The 21,616-nt window shown below is 38.0% G+C and overlaps 1 protein-coding gene across 1 annotated transcript in view; it reads right to left on the bottom strand.

The window, feature by feature from the left end:
• ctnnbl1 (catenin, beta like 1) overlaps positions 1-21,616 on the bottom strand; it is a 98,186-nt gene that overhangs the window by 46,460 nt on the left and 30,110 nt on the right. Inside the window, exons 10-11 of the mRNA XM_036126022.1 lie at positions 20,782-20,930; positions 11,992-12,173 (exon numbers count right to left, since the gene is read on the bottom strand). Of these exons, the coding sequence (XP_035981915.1) occupies positions 11,992-12,173; positions 20,782-20,930 (331 nt within the window). The remainder of the gene's footprint in view (positions 1-11,991; positions 12,174-20,781; positions 20,931-21,616) is intronic.

The following is a 21,616-nucleotide window of genomic DNA, read 5'->3' as shown; positions in this document are numbered from 1 at the left end:
ACAGAGGTCAAACACAACCAGTTGCTCTGAGTTCCAAGGTCCAGCCAGAAAAGTAGAGAGGTCTTCTCTGTTGCAGCCCCAAAACTGGGGAAAAATCTACTAATCCATGCAAGAGCTCCTCCTGAGTTCAAGACTTGTAAAGACTCATCTTTACTCCTTGGCTTTTGAATTAAATAGAGCTTGATATCTTAACCAATTCCACTCGGTTTTTACATTATTTGTATTTTTTTTAAATATTGATTTACTTTATTCATGTCTTTTCTGAGTTTTTTAACTACTATCCATTTTGTCCATGCTATGTTGCACTTTGTTGCAACTTGTTTGTCGCAAAGTCCTATATCAACAAAGTTGACATTGAGGAAAATGAAAAAGATGACAAATATTTTAGGCTTGAAAAGTTTTTGAATTAAATAATCTGTTGGAAAATGTCTAAACAGCTAAAGCAGAAAATGACTCCTTTTTTATTTGAATGCTGCAACTTTGCAAAAATAGTGTTGGATGGTTTCCGATTGCTTCAAATGGTTCCGTGAAAAATGGATCATAAAAATTTGACATTTTTAAAGCTGTTAAATCCAAACCCTTTCATGCACAACTGAAAATATGCAAATAAATATGAAAGCACAAGAGAGACAGCTGCTGGTATCTCTAAAGTTATGCAACCAATCCTCCCAGTAAATTAAACTGTTTCACAATGTGGGACATATTCTGTTGCATTTTCACAGCATAAACTGTAAATGTAAGAATACAAAACACTAAACAACAAAATCTACCATTACCTATGGTGCAATTGTGTTATATTTGTTGTCAGTTGGCATTGATAGAGAAATCTTGATTCCTGCATTGGCTGACAGTTCAGTTCTGAATGACAGAGGAGCAGACAGGTGGCCCTGATTCAACCTGAACGCTCTCCATCCCGGGGAAAGCAATCAGCCTCCCATTCTCACAGACTAACCCTGTAAAGAGTCTGCGTTCCCTACCTCAAGAAGCTAAATTAAATCCTGGCTCCAAGGTGTTGCGTTTAAACTATAATGTTTTGTTCTGGTTGTAAAATATAGTAATACCAAATGTATCATACTAATTAAAAGTCCACCAAAGCATCGCATGTGGGAACCAAATATTGACTGCAAGCAATCACATAAATCTAGAATTTGCCCAAAGTTCTTCTTATTTCATACAAAGGGCTTAAAAACAATCTATTAAAGAGACCTTTAGGGTCAAAAACTCTGATGTTTGCAGAGGAGACATTTTGATATTCAGAGGTTATAGCAGTAAAGAAAGTGGTGGCCGTCCATCGACCAGCACAGTTGGTTACCACGAATACGAAACACAGGCTGGACAGGAGAAACTGCTGACCAATGAGACACAGCAGCTTGGTATGGATCTGGTAATGGGTGGTGCTGGGATAAAGAGCACTCTGAGCGCTCTGTGATTCAGAGGAAATGTTTAGTCGAAAAGGTGAAAATGCAAGCTAGATCTTGGTTGTGTGTTCTGTGCCAACAATTAGAGGAGTAAAAGTGCTGTTGGACTGTCACACTAACAATACTACCTGATGAATAAACTTAAACTTAGGACTATAAGACTATGTTAATGGTTCATTGTCAAAAAAAAAATAAAAAAAATATTTGGGGGAACAGCGAATAACTTCAGCTGGTACAGAAAGTTACAGTATTTTATTCTTTTGGACTTTCAAAGTATCAACCATGGAACAAACAAAATAAAGTCAAACTGTTGGCATCCTGTTGAAAGACTCACATACAGTAGGACTATTTAAAATCTAAATAATAAATGGAAGGGTTACAGTTAGCAACACTAAAGACTACAAACAGGGTCAAAAACTGCTTAAAAATATAACCAGGGTTTTTGCCTTTGCTTCTTCATAAAATAGGAAATTTGTATTGTTAAACTCTTTCATAAAACTTCTTGGCACACACAGGTCGTAGCTCAGCTCATGAATAATTGATGGCCAATCATGTCAGAACGGCCTATTAAGTTTTACATTTACATTTTGATTTTGTTGCTGGCTGTAGCAGCTGTTTTTTCCCCCTGTTAAACCACTGATTCGACAACAGAAGCTTTTAAACTACAGCCATTATGTTGTGAAGTCTGGCAAGTTTAAGAAAAACATTACTAAACTTTTGTCATGAAGTTAAATCTTTTTAAGCAAATATTGGCTCACATTTCCTTGTCTGCATTTAGTCAGCCACTGATTGTGCAAGTTCTCCTACTTAGAAAGATGAGAGAGGTCTGTAATTTTCATCATTGAAGTTCCACAAGGTCCACTTCATTTCCTAACATTTAGAAAATAAGACACAGAGTGACAGCAGCTTTAAGAAACTACTCCTGCTACTTTGGTGTCAGTAGACGCAACAAGGGATGCTCCCCTCCCTAGTGCTGTTTGATCTACTTACGTCTAAAAGATGATACAACTTCAACAACTTCCTTTGGACAAAAGAAACACAAGCCTTCATTGTGTGTGTTATACATTATATTATTAAAGATGTTACATTTTCTACAGTGCATTAAAAAAGAGGCAATTTTCAAGCTTCTTCTATTAAACCTGTTCTAGTACTAAACTGGTGCAGGTAGTACTTTTACACAGACTCTACTGGTTCAGAGGAAAAAAACTATTTTGTTGGGCACTAAGGGCCTCGTCAAGGAAATGATTGACCAGTTCTAAAAGCCGTAAGCTCAAGGATTTATTTAATATTTTTGTTTTCTTATGTTTAAATGTCCTATACTATGAAAATGAAAACTAAAAATATTGATTTTTATCATCATAAGAAAGATACTACAATGAAAATGGTATTACTGGCAATAGTTGCCTAACTAAACTAAAACTGTAAAAAAAAAAAAATAGCTCAGAATCGTCTTTATTTACCACTTCAACAATGTTTCGATATGCTAGCGCCAAGTGTTTGTAGTAGGTGGGTGGAAATATTGCTCGTAAAACGGGCTCCAGGGTCTGGGACCTACCGTTTTGTAAACCTCCCAGGCCATCCATCCCCAAACGTGTTCAAAGGGATTTAAATCAGACAGTTCTAGACTGGCATGACAGAGGGACGTTATCTTCCTGGAAGTCATTTGCTAGACAGGTACTTGCAGGAAATGTGGGGAAGCCCACTGAAACATCTCTTCATAATCAGCTGTGGTTTTTCACTCTTGCCAAACCTGATGCTCCGACGTATCACACTGCAAAAGGGAACTGAAAGTACAGTAACATTTTCTTGAAATGATTGTATTTGTCCTTGATTTAAGCTGGTAAATAAGATTATTTACAACTGAAAGAGTATTTATACCCCTAAAACAAGATAATTAAATTTACTGCACTGGACAAGCAAATTTTTTTTATTCTTTGCTAAAGACAACGTGAAAGGTCCAGACACAGGTTTGCGTCTTTCAGTCTGCCCCAGGGCAGCTGTAGCTACTAACATAGCTCACCACCGCCAGGGTGTGAATGTGAATGAATGACTGACTGTAGTGTGAAGCGCTTTGGGGTTGTCGGACTAGTTAAAGCACTATACAAGTATAAGTATAAGCTTGTACAAGCTGAGTCGCGGCACTGACTCAGCAATCCCCGAAGCCGGTGCTGCCAAGGAGTGTTTCAGGACAAGGCGGCAACAGTCTGCCTGTGAGACAGCTCTATGGCAATACCATTAACATTTAATTGCTAGACTTGATATCAATTATTGATATCTGCAACGAAATTTTGCAGATATCGATAGTCAAAACTCTTATTTAAAGATAACTATTTTGCCACTGATGTGTCGTTTGTCATCATATCTGTAATTTAATTTTGACTAATTAGACTGACATTAGCTATAACTTAAATCAACACTGATACTCTTAGTAATGTCACTAGTCAAAATGGTGTTATCAATATCTTTGATGGTAATTCCGGATAATTAAACTCACTGATTAAATGTTACAATGTGTGGCGGCAAAGGTACAGATGTCAATTTCTCCAAATTACGTCGCAAAATCTTTTAAACCAATAGCAATACGGATTCAAAATTCAATGCAAGACCACCGTTTTAACCCCAGGAGGGTGCCACACAAACAATTAGACATAAAAGCTGGATTCCAACAAATATACACTAATTTGTGAAAATAATGACCAGGATATGTAGGCAGGACTATAAGACTATGTTAACAGTTTATTGCCAAAAAATATATATATTTGGGGTGAGTTACCCTTTAAGCTGCAAATTGGTACATCACTGTAGACTGTGGTTGGGGAGGGCAACCCCAGTTCTTTGCTGTGTCTTTATAGAAACATTTAGGAACTAGCTTCTGGACCAGTTTTGGTCCAGCAATAGAACTGCTCTGGTGAAAACAAACACTTGATCCCTTGAAGAGGCAAATGTTGTATTGTGGTCTAGATTTGCAAACACAGTTGTCTTTACACTGTGTTTAGGAACATTTTAAATGCTTCAGCATTCTTAACACGGTTCACATTCCCCTCAGCATTATAAGTTTTAATATTCTGGAGAAACAAAAAGTACATTGCAAATGTATTCCACCATAAGTAATGTGTCACTTCAAAACCAACCACACATAACAAATAGCTCATAATAAAGGGGTTTGAGCTAATAAACTCTTGCTTCCAACTGAGGGAAACATTTCTTATAAGTGTTCAGCACGTCCTTTCCTGCACAGAATATTAAACATTTTTAAATTAAACACATAAATATGCCACAGCATATTTTATCCACGTACATGGAGATGAAACACGATGAATCCTCACAGCAGGAAAGACTAAGCTCCAACATGATGGTAATAAGATACATCTTTACGCAAGGATCCACCAGCAAAGCCTCCCTTCTAAACAAACTTATAATAGGATTACATGATGCCACTCTGTCAACAAAGATTACAATCAAATTTGCATCATGTTGAACGCTATTGATCTCAATCTGTGGTAAAGACAATCAGTGCGAGAAGGGGATGATTAAGGGAGAGATGCATTTGATTAGCATTTGAATGAACTGTGATTTGTTTTTCATGACTAAATTCAGACCATCATGTTTCCCTATTATAGGGACATACCCAATAAGAGGCAAAAACGGCACAAAAAGGTTCCTACTTTTAATATTTTGTCACATTACAACCAAAAGCTTTGTTGTAGTTTATTAGAAACTACTAAAACAAATAGAATTCTTCAGTCCAAGTTATTCCATCCTCTAATAATAGGAGGGTGGCTGAAATGCAAACCTCATAAGACATGACTATCGACCTACAGGCCGGGCAAGGACAGGAAAACCTGTTAGAGGCTGCAAAGAGTTTGAGGCTGGGGTGGAGGTTCTGCTTTCCTAAACATAAAGCCAAAGCTACTTGTTTCCAAGATGGCGGCGCGGGCCCCACAGACGCCCAAGGCTCTCGGGAGAATACAAATGCATGCTACACTTTTATTTTTGAAAACTATGAATGAGCACTTTGAAAGGGAGGCATATTCAACCACAGACTGATACCTTTAAAAACATGTACATGTGTTGCAAAGAGAAGAAAAAAGTAATAACCTAACTGCCTGTTTAAATGTAGGATGAACCTGCAACTTTGTTTTGTTTGCAGGAGCAGCACGATGCGCTGCTTTAATAGAGACATTTTGTTTTCATTAGATGGGCTTTTCCTTTTCCTTTTCAATGCAAATATCCAAAGGACCAGCAGAGGCATTAAAATATGACCATTTCTCTAATACAGGTCTCGCTCACCCTGCATGCCTTACTCATTACTTATTTTAGAGCAGTCATTAGTAAAACGAGGGTCACAATACGGCCATTCGCAGCTCTGGGAGCTTGTTTGTGTGGAATTTAAATTATATCAACTACAAAGGCCTCTGTGGTCTCTCTCAGCCTCACTCCCTACCAACACGACGCACATGCATGCGGGCAAACAAATAAACCCCTTTCCGAGTCAGAGTTGGTGATGGAACTATGACTATTGTGCCTCGCCATGTAAATTAGTTGTTTACTTCTGTTCCCTCGAACACTCGCTCGCATCATTAGCCACCTAAATATTACAACCGGCTGGCACCAATTTCCATCACACAATCTCATTTCAGTGGTAATGACAAAGTACATACACCAATAAACAGAGACCCCAAAACAAGCAGCAGCATTGTGACGAGAATACTCATGAACGATAGGATGTAATTTGTCGTTTCGGGTTTTGTTTCCATCCTTCCAGTCCCCCCCCCCCTCCCCCTCCTTCCTCGTACAATCTCTCCATTAAGTCTGCTCTATTTCTGCTAATCTGGCCTGGTGATCTCAGGTCATTGGATGGAATCAGTTTCGGAAAAGATTTTGCTGGGATCAACCTATACACTGAAGTTTATGATACAGAGCAATTAACCAGATACGAGAGAAAGACGAGACTAAAGAGGAAAGGACTTGGAGGTCCCTTCCTCCTAATTACTTTTGTTTGAAGCATACAATAGTTAATTAATCTACAGTGTTATTGTGTTATTCAGAAGAACCCCTTGATTAATGACATTTTCAATTAACAGGCTTATAGAGAGGGATGGTTAACTCAATATGATTTGCATTTTGACAGACATCTCATTACACCTATGGCACTTTGACAAACCAGTCGAGACGTGATGGAAAATCCTCTACAGGCAAAGAACATGAAATAATAGCAGATGAAACACAACAACATGAAGACTTGAAACACTTACCCAAAAATTCAGCCGCACTGATCAAGATATTGAGATTTAGAAGAACTGGATGTTTGTTTTCATACATTAATTTAAAAGTTTTATAAGATTAAAAGATGTACTGTATTTTTTTGGACTATAAGACTCACTTAAAATTTATAAATCTCAAAAAAGTATGGTGCGCCTTATAATCCGGGGCACCTTATATATGATTAAAGCTGCGTTTACTGACTTTTATCATTTTATGTGGTACAATGCGCTCAAAAATTTGTTAAAGTGTGTAAGTACGACTTTGGTAAGCAACAAAGCCGTTCCTCTTAATGGATATTCGGAGCATTACGGCACACTGTCACTGCCAGACCCCTAACCTGTCTTCAACACCCCCAGTTCCTCTCCGTTCTCACTGAGAGGTGTGCAGTGGGTGCCTGCTGGAAAAAAAAACGTCTCAGCTAGCTAATCACACATTTTACCATACTGTAAAGTACTAACAACCATAACCTCTAAGGCATTTTATCAGATCCAACTTTCCTTTACTGCAGTTTTGAAAGTTAAAACCCAACAACACAAAACAAGTTCTCAAACCCAAAATTTAAATAATTCATGATTCAGCAAATTACTTATCTGAATACAAGTATCTTGGACTCTTGATTGATGATTTTCTCCTCATAATATCACAAAACCTTTTGTAAAAGCCAGAAGGTAATAGCCGGTTTCTTTTTCAGGGATCGAGTCTTGCCTTCCTTTGGAGGATAAAACATGACTGGTATCTGCGACTTTGTGGTGCTCTCGATTACAGAGATGTAAATAACATCACTGCAATGTTACGGTGCTTAGATGCTCGAGACACATTGAACCAGAGTTTTGAAACGTATCAATAACTTTTAAAATCGCGACTCATCATTGTATGTGGCATTGTTGTGTTGGATGGTCTGCTCTGTTAGTTCAAATATCAAACTATACCCTTTATATCTCAAATCTCTCAAAAGTGCAGGAGTTGTCCTGTCCCTTTTGAGCACTGAGAAGTGGAAAAAACATTTACTCTGTCCCTCACTCAAGGAAGTATCTGTAAATTGAAATACATTGAAAGGAAATCCTCAGAAATCTTAAATATTATACCTACCCAATAATCTGAACCAAATATTGTATTTGATTAGACTGCGGCATGTCATTGCACTCGTTTTAGTTTTTATTTATACTCTTAGTGATATTAATATTTATCATTCTTTTGTATTTTGAATTCGTTTTGAGCCGATGTCAGGACTCCCTTTTAAACAAGGTCTTAAATTAAAGGGGTTCTAAATAAAGGCTCAAAGAAACTATAAATGTAACTAAAAGATAAACCTATATTCTCAAGTTTAAACAAAAACAAATGTATTTAAATACTATATCCTGACCTGTCATGAAAATGTGTTCCTTTTTCCAAAATTGCACAAGCTAAACACTAGATGTAAAGTCAGTTTTGAGCGGTTCCTAAGCAGGTATTTGGACTCTCCTTGCGCTGCATGTGTGCACTTCCCTGTGGGTAGATTTCCAAACCTCCCGCCTCCCTTCTAACCGCAGCTGCCTTGCCAGAGCTTTCAGAACAGACGGCAGGGGTGCAGGAGGCTTTCACTGCCAGGTAAGGTTATCTTCCATACTTTTCCTCTTGCTGCTTAAAAGGTTCAAAGGTTAATTCATTGAGTCTCCTGGTGACAAGCGACATAAAGGCAGATCATTTTGTTTTCCTCTGCAGAGCTAAGAAAGCTTGCCAGACGGAGGAAACTTAATTAACTCAGCCGAAAGACAGGATGTGTTTCATGTTGACAGACAAAACCTAAAAGATAAAAGATATTCCACTTTTTTTTCCTTTCTTCTTTTCTTCCAGTTTGCATTTTCCATCCCTCACTCCAAATCAGAGGTTCAAGGGCACAAACAGGAAAATCCATCAAGATTGGACTGATATCAAACGGAAAGGCTGAAGAGGGAGCAAATCAATGCATGATCGAGAGAGTGTCTCCACAGAAAAAAAAAAATGCCAGGACGTCATAATGCAGAAATGAAGCTGCAAAGAAATAAATTTACTGCGTAGCTTTGACTAGTCTATTCTTTTCACTTTGGACATTAATAATCAGACACTTGGCAGTTTTATTTGAATGGAATGGAGCTGCACAATGTACAGAATCCTAATCATCATTGTAACATTAATGTGTGCGGTTATGCAACTACGAAAGATTGCTTGAAACCTCCACCTTTTGGAAGTTGTTTATAACATCTGGTAGAACATATTTCTAGTGCCATGCACTTAAGCTCCATGCGCCAGTAATAAACTCAGTGGACACTTATAGGGTGCACCTTGCTTGCACCTTGAAGGACAGTTTCCCCTGAGAACTGCCTCAAATCTGGGTGCGCCAGTGGACTGCAGTCCTTTGCCGCATGTCTTCCTCCTCTCTCAACCCCCTTTCCTGTCAGCCTACTTTCAATTAAATGGCCACTAGTTTGCAATAGAATTCAGCCAGATGTTGGGAACATTGCTCAGAGATTTTGTTTAGTGTTGACATGACAGATCCCACATTTTCTGCACATTTCTCAGCTGAACATCTATAATGCGAATCGCCTGTTACAACCAATCTTAAATCTCCTATGTTGGTTAAACTTTAGCGACAGTTTGGGCTACTGCAGAACAGGGAAATCCGTCATGGTCAAGAAATCAGTATGAGATGATTTGAGCCTTGTGACATGATGTATTATCCTGCTGGAAGTAGCCATCAGAAGTAGTGCTGGGTCCCGAATTTGGTATTTTCATAGGTACCGACCGTTTCACTAAATCAAACGGTACCATGTTTCGGTACCTAAACGCATCACTGTGACACCGAGGGAGCGGAAGAGTGGGCGATTTTCCCTGCCTAACATGAACACAGTATTGTGTGCACAAGAGTGTGATGACGTCAGTAGCCACTGGTCCAGTCAAAGCATGGCTGATAGAAAGCGGTCGAAAGTATGGCTCCACTTCTCAATATGCAACATATTGTTTGCTGCAATATTTGTGATGCAAAGTGCAAGGCAAGCAGCGGAAATACTTCTAATCCGAGAAAGCTCCTGGTCACTGATGCCAATCTAGTGAATTTCCCCCTATATTTACCGAGTTTTCAGACCCATCCAGCAACCTTTTTTCAAAAACGCAACTAGTGAAAGATCTAGTATCCCATAGTCACTTAGTCCATTCTGTGCCTCTAATACCTGTTGTTTTGTAAAAAAAAAAAAAAATTATGTTGGGTGTATTCAGGCAATGTATTAACATTTATAACTTATTTAACAAGGTTCATTTACAGATCCAAACAAGTTTATATGTAGAGAATGAATTATACTAAATTGAAAATGTTTGAGATTTTAATCATAAACTAACATTTACTACAACATAAACACACATAAGTACCGAAAATAGGTACCGTTAAGTACCGGTACCTAAATCACAGGTACCGGGTATCGGTACCATATTGCTTTAAAAGCAAAAGGTACCCATCCCTAATCAGAAGATGAGTACACAGTGGTCCTAAAGGTCAGGACAAGGTCAGCAACAATATTCTGTGGCTTGAATGATGCTCACATTCCCACAGCATGCCAATAAACTATAGCCCACACCACCACCAGCATGAGTCATTGATAAAAGGCAGGATGAATTCTTTATGCCAAATTCACACCCCAATCATCAGAATGTTTCAGCTAAAACAGAACAGGGAACATTTTTCCAATAGGTTGTCCATTTTTTCTGACCCAGTGCAAATTGTGGCCTTAGTCTCCTTCTCTAAACTCACAGCAGTGTTGAAGGGTTATATATATTATAGTATATTATATCTGAACCCATTTAACAACTGCCCATAACTAAATAAAACCACAGATAAATCTGAGTGAAGACCAAAGAATAATATTCAGGCTGTAAGACAAAGAAGATACAAACACCTTTACAGAGTTTTCCTTGCACAGTCTAAATCATAACTAGATTTAGCATGTGGAGTTCTTTAGTGGTTGAAAAACCCCTGTTTAACTAAATGTCAAGAAGCATTTGATTAGACAGAAGCCTAAGATATGGTTGTGTGTGAAAACTCCTGTAGATCAGTAGTTTGTGAAATATTCAGATATCCCTTTTGGGCACCAACAACTATGCAATGGTTGTTGGTGGATGAAAATCCCCTTTTTCATCCATGTTGATGTGCTGCTAAGGGATGGATGATTCTCTATTTGTATAAACAGGCAATTGAATAGGTGTACCTATAAAAGTGGCTGGTTGTGTGGACTTATCTAGATATAAATGGAGAAAAAAAATTGTGATTCAGGTAAAATAGGACAGAGAGTAGTGGGATTATGATGATTAAAAAAGACAAGATTACAGAAAATCTTGGTTAATCCCAATGAACATCATTACTGATGAAAAATCGAAAAACCCTTCAAATATTACCATCTAAATGCTGCAAAACTATGATTGTCTTAAAAGGAAACTTTAACATTGCAATGTCTGATTAAATGTTAAACTAAAATAGAATACACAGTCACTTAAATAGTGAAATAGATTAAATTAAAAAGATTAAAGCATTCAACTTCAGGGTGCTCCTCTGTTGAAATATGCAATTCAATAACAGAGATCAAGGTCTACGATCATTAAAAATTTGAACACCAATACAAATTTTATGTGAAACAACAGGTGACAGAACATAAGGCAGAATGGATAAAGCAGTGAGTCATGGAGATTTCGATAAAGCGCAGAGTGCTTTCACATTAAATTGGAAATAAAAAGGCAGCCAAGCTTCCTTAGACTGTGCAAGACAGTTTGCATTTTTGCCATTGCTTGATAGTCAAATATCAATCAGTAATGTTGATGAGGCCTTGTTGCAAGGCCTCTAGCGGTTGCATGAAACGCATCTCAATTTATTTCCTAATGTCTCCAAACAGGGTCTGTTGCAGGATTTCAGAGTGGGGGGAAGGGCATTAACAATTCAAGGTTTTTCCAAGTCAGCTATTGAGAATCCACTCATTTTACTGGTAAAATGTTATTTTTTTGTGGCTGACATTTAGATTTATTTAACCTGATGTTTAATTTTCAGAATACATAAATTGCTTTTGCACTGCATGTTGCAGAGAACAGTTGAAGAGAAGCAAGTGCTGCACAGTCTAAGTCAAGAAATAAGGACGTCTCACAACGTGCACAGAAATCAGCATGACCCAAACATTAAAAAAAGAAAACTTTCCCCATTTCATCTTGTGGGTTACACCATTTGAAGAAGTCACAAAGGGGTTGAATCTTTGCAGCAGACTGCAGCCCTCGTAAAGAAATCAAGTGCTCCCTCCAACGATAATTACTGACTGACCTTCGTGCTCTTTCTCTGAAGTACCAGTTTTCTTCATCTTCTTTGGGGTTTTCATAAAAAGTGGAAAGATTGTCCGCAAGCCCAGGACATCCACAAATTTATGGCAGTTATCTGCTCCCTCGGGCCCAATCATAGCATGGTCCAGGACCTTCAGAGCACTGGTCCGAGACATTTTCTTTTCTCTGTAGAGGAGATAATCAAAAAGTATATTAGTAAAAGTTCTAAAATATGTCTTAAACTGATAAAGTGGTCATTAAAAAACAGCTTAGTCAAATGTTCTTGTTTCAGACTTAATCGCAACAGAGGATTTATATTTCGTTACCAAGCGTAGACAAAAAAAACAATCAGGAGCAGTTTAAAAAAGGCAATTGAGGGTTTTTATTCGTGAGACATCTAAATTGAAACTGTTCAACCTAAAGGCAAATACTGATTTATCCAGAATAGAGCAATATCAGTTGATTGACTGAAGAGGCAAAGATGTAAAATGACACTGACACAGTCGCATAAACGAAGAATACTTTCTCTGGCAATTCTATATATGAGAACATTACTAAACTGTTTCAGACTGGAAATCAGACTGTGTTTTCCCCTTATTAAAGGTTGATGATCCATCGATTTTAACAAATTATAAGACAATATCTAATCTATTGGTGGAATCAAAAACTTTAGATTTAGAGTAAAGGAAATTTCATCTTGCAAAACTATCACCTCATCCTTTCAATGAGACTTTAGGAAAAGGCATAGTACCCTAAGAGCTGCACTGAAGCTGGTTAATGACATTACAGTTGCTCTTGATAGGGACCTATGGTTATGAGGCTCCTTTTGTAGATTTACCAAAGCATTTTAAATAGTAGATCCTGATCTTTTGTTTTTTTTTCCAGAAACTGGGGGCCACAAAAGATCCCTTCAGTGTTCTCCTCTGGGGGAAATAAACTAGAGCTGGTTCACACAAATATCTAGCAATTTTGATCAATGACTCCCTCTGTTTTGAACCTCATGTGGAAAATCTTGTAAAAAGGCAAACGTTAAAGTTGGGTTTTTATTTTCGAAACATGTTCTGCTTTTTATATACTACCAAAAAGTGTCTTGTTGCTACAGCTTTTATGTTGCATTATGAAGATCTCTTGTATATGATTTCTTCTTCACAATGTTTCCGAATGCTTGACTCTGACTTCTGAGGTTCAGAACAAACTGTCAATTGTCAATACTCCATTGTGATTTATATTTATGGGAGGATTTCCGGCTTTGGTCACCTGAAGGTTTTCCAATTGGTTAACTTTTGTCTATTCTTCTCCCTCCTCCTGGAACTTGCTACTGAAAACTTTGAAATTAACTGAATACATCTCCTTGAGTAACCGGACTCTCGGCAGATGGATTTTGTTCCGCAGAGCTCTACGCATCCATCTGGGATTGCTCCATTCAAAATGTATTTCAGAAGGAAGGGCCTTACCAAAAATCCTTGAATATTATTGGAAAAACACTTGTCCGTCATCTTTACTGACGTGCTACTTGAACCACTGACATGGAAACCAACCTGTGATGCTGACATTAGGGAAGAATAAGCTCTTGCCAACAACGGTCGGGAGTAGAGCGAAAACATAATTTCCATAAACAAAAGCCTTCAAAGCTGGTGTTCTTTTAAATAATTAATATTCTGTAGACTGGACAACACAAACAAAGAAGCATCAATGTTAATGCCTAATTCCTCGCTGTGAGCCGCCACTGTTGTCTGAATGAAAAGAGTTGCTTCTCTGATACGTCACATCTACGAAAATCCCGCCCAGCGATCCTGACTGACTCATCCATTTTATGTGGTATTGAAATCCCTCCCAATGGCAGTGATTCCTGATGAATGTATGGAGCCGTGTGTAGCTTGGCGGTCTTTGAGTGTGTTTATTTCCAAACTCACGGTTCTTTGGAAGGTTGAGTAAGAAAAAACTTTGAGTTACAGGCTTTATTCATAAATTCTATATATTAAGAAGAAAATTAGAATTTGGAAAAGGCAATGTGCTTTTAACATTTGATTACATTTACACTACCGTTCAAAAGTTTGGAGTCACCCAAACAATTTTGTGTTTTCCATGAAAAGTCACACTTATTCACCACCATACGTTGTGAAATGAATAGAAAATAGAGTCAAGACATTGACAAGGTTAGAAATAATGATTTGTATTTGAAATACAATTTTTTTTACATCAAACTTTGCATTCGTCAAAGAATCCTCCATTTGCAGCAATTACTGCATTGCAGACCTTTGGCATTCTAGCTGTTAATTTGTTGAGGTAGTCTGGAGAAATTGCACCTCACGCTTCCAGAAGCAGCTCCCACAAGTTGGATTGGTTGGATGGGCACTTCTTGCGTAGCATACGGTCAAGCTGCTCCCACAACAGCTCAATGGGGTTCAGATCTGGTGACTGCGCTGGCCACTCCGTTACCGATAGAATACCAGCTGCCTGCTCCTGCTCTAAATAGTTCTTGCACAATTTGGAGGTGTGTTTAGGGTCAATGTCCTGTTGTAGGATGAAATTGGCTCCAATCAAGCGCTGTCCACTGGGTATGGCATGGCGTTGCAAAATGGAGTGATAGCCTTCCTTATTCAGAATCCCTTTTACCCTGTACAAATCTCCCACCTTACCAGCACCAAAGCAACCCCAGACCATCACATTACCTCCACCATGCTTAACAGATGGAGTCAGGCATTCTTCCAGCATCTTTTCATTTGTTCCGCGTCTCACAAGCGTTCTTCTTTGTGATCCAAACATCTCAAACTTGGATTCATCCATCCACAACACTTTTTTCCAGTCTTCCTCTGTCCAATGTCTGTGTTCTTTTGCCCATCTTAATCTTTTTCTTTTATTGGCCAGTCTCAGATATGGCTTTTTCTTTGCCACTCTGCCCTGAAGCCCAGAATCCCGCAGCCGCCTCTTCACTATAGATGTTGACACTGATGTTTTGCGGGTATTATTTAATGAAGATGCCAGTTGGGGACCTGTGAGGCATCTGTTTCTCAAACTAGAGACTCTAATGTACTTATCTTCTTGCTCAGTTGTGCAACGCGGCCTCCCACTTCTTTTTCTACTCTGGTTAGAGCCTGTTTGTGCTGTCCTCTGAAGGGAGTAGTACACACCGTTGTAGGAAATCTTCAATTTCTCGCATGGAATAGCCTTCATTTCTAAGAACAAGAATAGACTGTCGAGTTTCATATGAAAGTTCTCTTTTTCTGGCCATTTTGAGCGTTTAATTGACCCCACAAATGTGATGCTCCAGAAACTCAATCTGCTCAAAGGAAGGTAAGTTTTTAGCTTCTGTGATGAGCTAAACTGTTTTCCGATGTGTGAACATGATTTCACAAGGGTTTTCCAATCATCAATTAGCCTTCTGAGCCAATGAGCAAACACATTGTACCATTAGAACACTGGGGTGATAGTTGCTGAAAATGGGCCTCTATACACCTATGTAGATATTGCACCAAAAACCAGACATTTGCAGCTAGAATAGTCATTTACCACTTTAGCAATGTATAGAGTGTATTTCTTTAAAGTTAAGACTAGTTTAAAGTTATCTTCATTGAAATGTACAGTGCTTTTCCTTAAAAAATAAGGACATTTCAATGTGACCCCAAACTTTTGAACGGTAGTGTAGATCCTTGTCCTTTAGCTTAGATTTGCCATAAGTCTTATGCTTTGTCGAAGGCATTTATAATTTTGTTTTTTTGAGTTAGTGGTCAAAAGAAACTAATAATTTCTGTTAATTTGACCTTTATTTAACAAGGATAAAGTCCTGGCCAAGGGGCAGCAACAAATTAAATACAAAAATGTCACAAAGTTAAAATTCCACACCTGAAGAGCTCAGCAAAAATCCCCTTATTTTCCATTTTAAAAGCTCTACATTTCTCATTGACCTAGTCCCGCAAATCTTATTCAGTGCCTTTTATTCACCCATTATTTGGCACCAATATCAGACAAACAAATATCCTGCAGTAACAAAGTCATCTGTTTCCCATCATCAAAGTCTTGCTGTGGTATGAAGAAGCAACCTTTACCTAGTCTGTTTACATCTCCCATTCTACCCTACATGTCCTCTCAGGAAATGTAGCTGTCTGTCTGAGTGTCATTTCCCTCCATTTCCACCAATGACAGATGACAGAGTTTATCTCAGAGGAGGGACACATATTTCAGGCAGTTGTGTCTGGTTCTGCAGACAGACACGCAGGAGATGATGGACGGCTGGGGTGGGCAAGTGGGAGTGATGTGCAGTACACTTTCCAAATGGAAGGTAAGGCAATTCTGTCTGCAGATAAAAAAAATATATAACACTACAATTTCAAGGCAATATTTTGCAGAAAATCTGAAGTTACTGTGAGCCACGATGAGCGTGAAGGGGGAGTCATTGGAGCAAATTTTAGAGATTTAAAAACAATAGCAGTTTAGGAGTTGTTTGATTTGTGTACAACAGTGAATATTGTAAAAATATGGTCCCAAAGAATTTATTGTTTAAAGTTAAGTGCGATCAACTCATTGATTTTAAACTCTTACTTAAAATCAGCTATTTTGATCGGCTCTAAGGTCCAGTTACAGACAGGCATTGGACGGATATAAGTACTGTAGACCAAAGTTTTAGAAAATTACATTTCAAAACTACACATTTTTCCCCATTGTCCAGTTCCTACAGTTTGAGTAGGAAGATTCACAAATTTTCACTGCGCTTCCCTCGTCTGTTGCTGAGCACTGCCTGTGAGCAGGCATTAAGAAAACTGTCAGCTTATTCCTCCAGCCTGTCAATTTAATGAACACTTATCAGCATAAATAAGTTGAATGGAGCGAGTACCGTGATCAATAAGCGCTTACTTGCACCAATGCAATCGCCATTTGGTAAAATGTATTCATATTCACAAGAAAAATATTTCCAATTACCTTTTTTTATATATGTTTTATATATGTTTATATATGCCCTTCATTGAGAGCCAAGTGGAACCAAAGTCAGATTCCTTGAATTCTGATGTTTGTTGCATTAGTTAAGGCTTGTGTGGTTTTCTTTTCTTTTGATATTAAGTAGATATTGGTAAGTATTGCATTTATTATGTGCACCTATAATCTTCAGTAGAAATCTGTTCTCTCTAAAATTGTTAAACATTTCATGGAACGGTGTTATTCATACTAAGGCTGCGACAACAAATCAATTATCAAAAGCGCTGGCAACAGATTTCATTATCCATTCGTTATGTTGCACAATTAATGTGTCACGGGCCATGTCGTGGGGCCGTTTACTTCACCTGCACAGCTGGACGACACTCTGCAGAGTGAGTTAAATGGCGCGAGGCACGGGCAGAGCAGAGGCAGTATTTTCAAGGAAATGTACCGTATTTTTTGGACTATAAGTCGCATTTTTTATCATAGTTTCGCTGATCCTGCAACTTATAGTCAGGTCTGACTTACGTATCAAATTTAAATGGTAATTTATATTGACCAACAAGTTGTAAAAATTACCGTCTATAAAAGCAAGAGGGCTCGCTAGGCTTGTGAAAACTATATCCTGCTCTTGTTCCACTTAAAGATTAATTCAAAGATTAACTTTTAGACAACAAAGGCTGAACATATGTTTGTATGTTGTTTCACTCTTTTAGCCTGCATTCACCCAGCGAATGTATACTGAAACAGTGAAACGTTAGCTTAAAGGTTAAGCCTTAGCTTAAAGGTTTGTTGCCCGGGTGGTTCAATACTTTTCTGATTTTATGTTGCTCTCAAACATCTGCGTCGTCCTGTTAGCTTAGCACGTAGCACTGTTACGTTCACAGTCCAATATCAGCAAAGTTTAAGTGAGTGAAGGCAAGTTCTTGTACCGGGAACCACATTTGACACCACGGTTTTACAGCTTCACCTTTGTTAAATCGCTGTTCATATAGACAACACTGACTATTAAATGTTTGACTTACAGTCTGGCAGTGTTGTAGTACTCGAGTCCGAGACTCGAACTCGAGTCCGAGTCATTTGCTAAATTTAGAGACTCGTGACTTGACTTGGACTTGAGCACTGATGACTCGAACTTGGACTCGGACTCCTACATTCAGATCATTCTGACTCGGAAATTGAGAAAAAGACTCGACTTTTTTTTTATATCATTTGGCTATAATTTTAATATGTCATTAGAATATTATTTGGTGTATGATTTTAATATCTAAATTATTAGTGCAATGGAATGTTCCTGCTTCATGTCATACATCACACGTCACGGCATGTTCCTACAACTCGACTCGACTTGGATCAATAGTGACTCGACTCGGACTTGACTCGGATGAGTAGTGGACTTGACTCGGACTCGACTCGGATTTTTTTTTAATGACTTGGACTTGAACACTGGAGACTCGAACCTGGACTCGGACTCGAGGCATAGTGACTTGACTACAACACTGCAGTCTGGTTAGCATGAAGTTCTTTATTTGTAGGTGAATTATTTAATATTACTGTAACAGAACACCAAAGTAGCAACCCGTTTTTTGTCCTTTTTGTGCTTTTCAGCTCTGTCTGTTCAAATGTTCCATTTTGGAAGAAACAGGTGGTTTTATAGGTGGTATTATTAGTTTTTTGTCAGATTTGTCGATTAATCAAAAAAAATCATCAAATTAATCTAATAATACAATCGTTAGTTGCATCCTTAATCATACTGCAGATCAAAGTCCCCTTTTGTTAAGTAAGCGAACGTACTGGATTTCAGATAACCAGTAAAGCTGGTTGACTTATGGAGAACAACTTTCATTCTGAGGCTTGTAGTATCCAACATTAAGCATTTTCATTTTAGAATCCTGTTTATATCACGATGCTTTAATACTGACATTTTTACTGATGTTATCCTGGAAAAAGCTCACGTTGGTCCTTGCCTGGTTCAACATTAATCTTTCACTAAATTTGATCAAGCCACCATAAATGATTATGTGCTAGTTTTCAAAGACAGATAGGGCTGATTCTGTCCTAATGAGATATTGATCCAAGTCTTAAATCTGTGTCCAGTGATGTGATTATCAGTGCACAGGTGCAGAAGCTGTGAAGGTTTCATAAATGCATGCGATGTGTCAGCATGAATGTTTAAGGTCAGCTCTACTGCCTTGTGAGTCTGCCACTCTCACCCAATCAATCTACAGTTAGCAGAGTAGAAAACAAGAACAGGGGGAAAAAGCTCTGAAATGAGCTTTTAAGGACCAAGTAGGTTTCTGCACTGAACTCTAGAAAGGAGTGTTTTCTCTGTTTTTTGCACTAGAGTATTTTAACTTATCTATACAACAATACTTCCTAATATACAGATTTAGTAAAAAATATCATGCAGTGGATATATAAACTGCATACACCACTATTATAGTGCCAAGTTTTTAAAATGTAAGAAAAATACTCCATAAATCTTTCGAGTGTGAAGAAAAATAAAACACCTTGAACTAATCTTTGCTTTGTTACTCAAGTCTTTTTTCGATCAGGAGTCCACTTGCACATGTCACGTTGACCTGGCAAGATATTTAAAGTTTGTTAAGCTTTTTTCTTATAAAGAACCCAAGATCAGTCATTCTGTGGGGGCTTCATTTTGCCCGGCACTGATAAAGTTGTTCAACCGCATGTATTTTTAGCTCATTCTGTGCAAACTTGGGCAGTCCCAAAAACTGCAATTTTCTACTTTCACAGTCCTTTTATAGGAGGATTATTTAGGTGGACTCCCAGTGATGCTGAAGATTGAGCTTCCTTTTCTTCTTCCACTTTTTAGCACATGGACAGCTGTCCATAATACCTCTGTGAAACAGCATTTCCTCTAGTTCTTAATAACTACTGGCCTTATTTTCATTGTAATAATACCGTATTTTTTGGACAATAAAACACACCTAATATCCTTAAATTTTCTTTAAAAAATTTATGCTGCACTTTATAATCTGGGGCGCCTTATTTATGATCACCGTTGTGCTTACTGACTGATTTTATGTTGTACAATGCGCTCATAAATCTGTAAAAATGTGTAAGTACGTCTACGAGACTGCCTGACTGTAATGTCTAAACTAGAATTGCATTCATGTAAGGCAGCCCGCTCCTGGAGTACGAGCTAGCAACAATAAATTGAGTAAATTAATTCAATATAAAAGTTCCATTTATTTAGCTTTTATGTTAGAAACAGGGCAGTGTAGTCCAACTACTCTGTCCTCCCGAAGAGACGGATACCTCTCACTCGCTCTCTTAGGAGAGAGCTGTGTATGTGGAGGGGCAGAGTGATATTACACACTTGGGAAAAATATATAATCCAGTGCGGTTTATGTGTGGACAAAGACACACTTAGAGGCGATAATTCACAGTGTGCCTTATAATCTGGTGCATCTTATGGTCCAAAAACTGCGGTAAACCATTTAAAAGTAGATTTACCTTAAATGTCATGCTGATCATGTTTGGATTTATTTTATTTGCTAAAACTGATCTTAATAACTTGCCAGATGGTGTTTGGGACAATAACAAATCTGGAAAACAGGTAGAAACAACAGCTTCTACATCTGCAACTGGGAGCCTGAATGACTCCTGCTGGAAAGGTAAAACAATGTGCTAAGAGTTATCTGTAGCTTCACATCTGCACAAGAAAAAAAGAAGTAAATGCAACATCAATCAGTGAAAAACCCATTGAACATTTCATTCAGTCTACTGTTTTACTAGATTAAGCTAGTACAGCAACAGTACATACACAGCTGGACGGTTGTGGACATGCGGTAACATGAAAGTGCTAGACGGCCCGACTGACGCTTAGTAGTGTGCCTCTTAGAAACTGGAGCCTTACCTGAGCATGAGGTTCATTAGCTGGAGTCCTTCTCCTTTGAGAAAGCGGTCCCTGTTGGAGGCCAGCATGAGGCAGGAACACAGAGCATCAAAGAGATTTTCCATCATCTCCTGCTCCTCGGCTGTGTTTGGGTTGTGACGTTTAAACACCTGAGAGAAAAGAAAATATAAACCCTTAAAAAGGCTCCACATGCATGAGTATTTTTGATTGATTTAAAAATGAGGGGTTTCTGAGAATAATCTGAGGATATTTGGGCAAAATTAGCCACTGTTAAGAAGAGCGCGAAAAAACATAATAAGTAAATAATAATAATAATAATAATAATAATAATAATAATAATAATAATAATACAAATGTATCTATTATCAGATACATTACCTTGACAAAGTATCATATTCCCTTGAATTTATTAGCATTTTTGTCGCAGTACAAGCACAAACCATCAAGGTATTTTTATATAGTTTATACAGTAGACCAACACAAAATAGAACATAATAGTAAAGTATGGTGAATAAACATTTTTTTCTACTATTTTTACAGATAAAAATCTGAAATGTTTGAGTGGAATTTGCATAGAGTCCCTTTTAATCTAATGCCATTGTTTTTTTTTTTTTGGTCCTGGGCCGTGAATCAGAAAAACAAACGCACATTGTAATTTCTGTGGTATTGACAACATGAGAATACAAAGTGTTTTATTTTATTTTTTAAATCTGAAGCGTCTGTGCGCTTCTGTCGGTGTGCTTGACAAGTAAGACTATGAGTAGTTAAAGGGAGCAAGAAGGCCAAAACATGAGCAGACATTGGCGATGGGGCATGTTGGCCAGTACAGCTGGTA

This window comes from Fundulus heteroclitus, chromosome 1 (genome assembly GCF_011125445.2).
Source record: "Fundulus heteroclitus isolate FHET01 chromosome 1, MU-UCD_Fhet_4.1, whole genome shotgun sequence".
Taxonomy (NCBI): domain Eukaryota; kingdom Metazoa; phylum Chordata; class Actinopteri; order Cyprinodontiformes; family Fundulidae; genus Fundulus; species Fundulus heteroclitus.
This window is presented reverse-complemented; position numbering and strand designations above follow the sequence as displayed.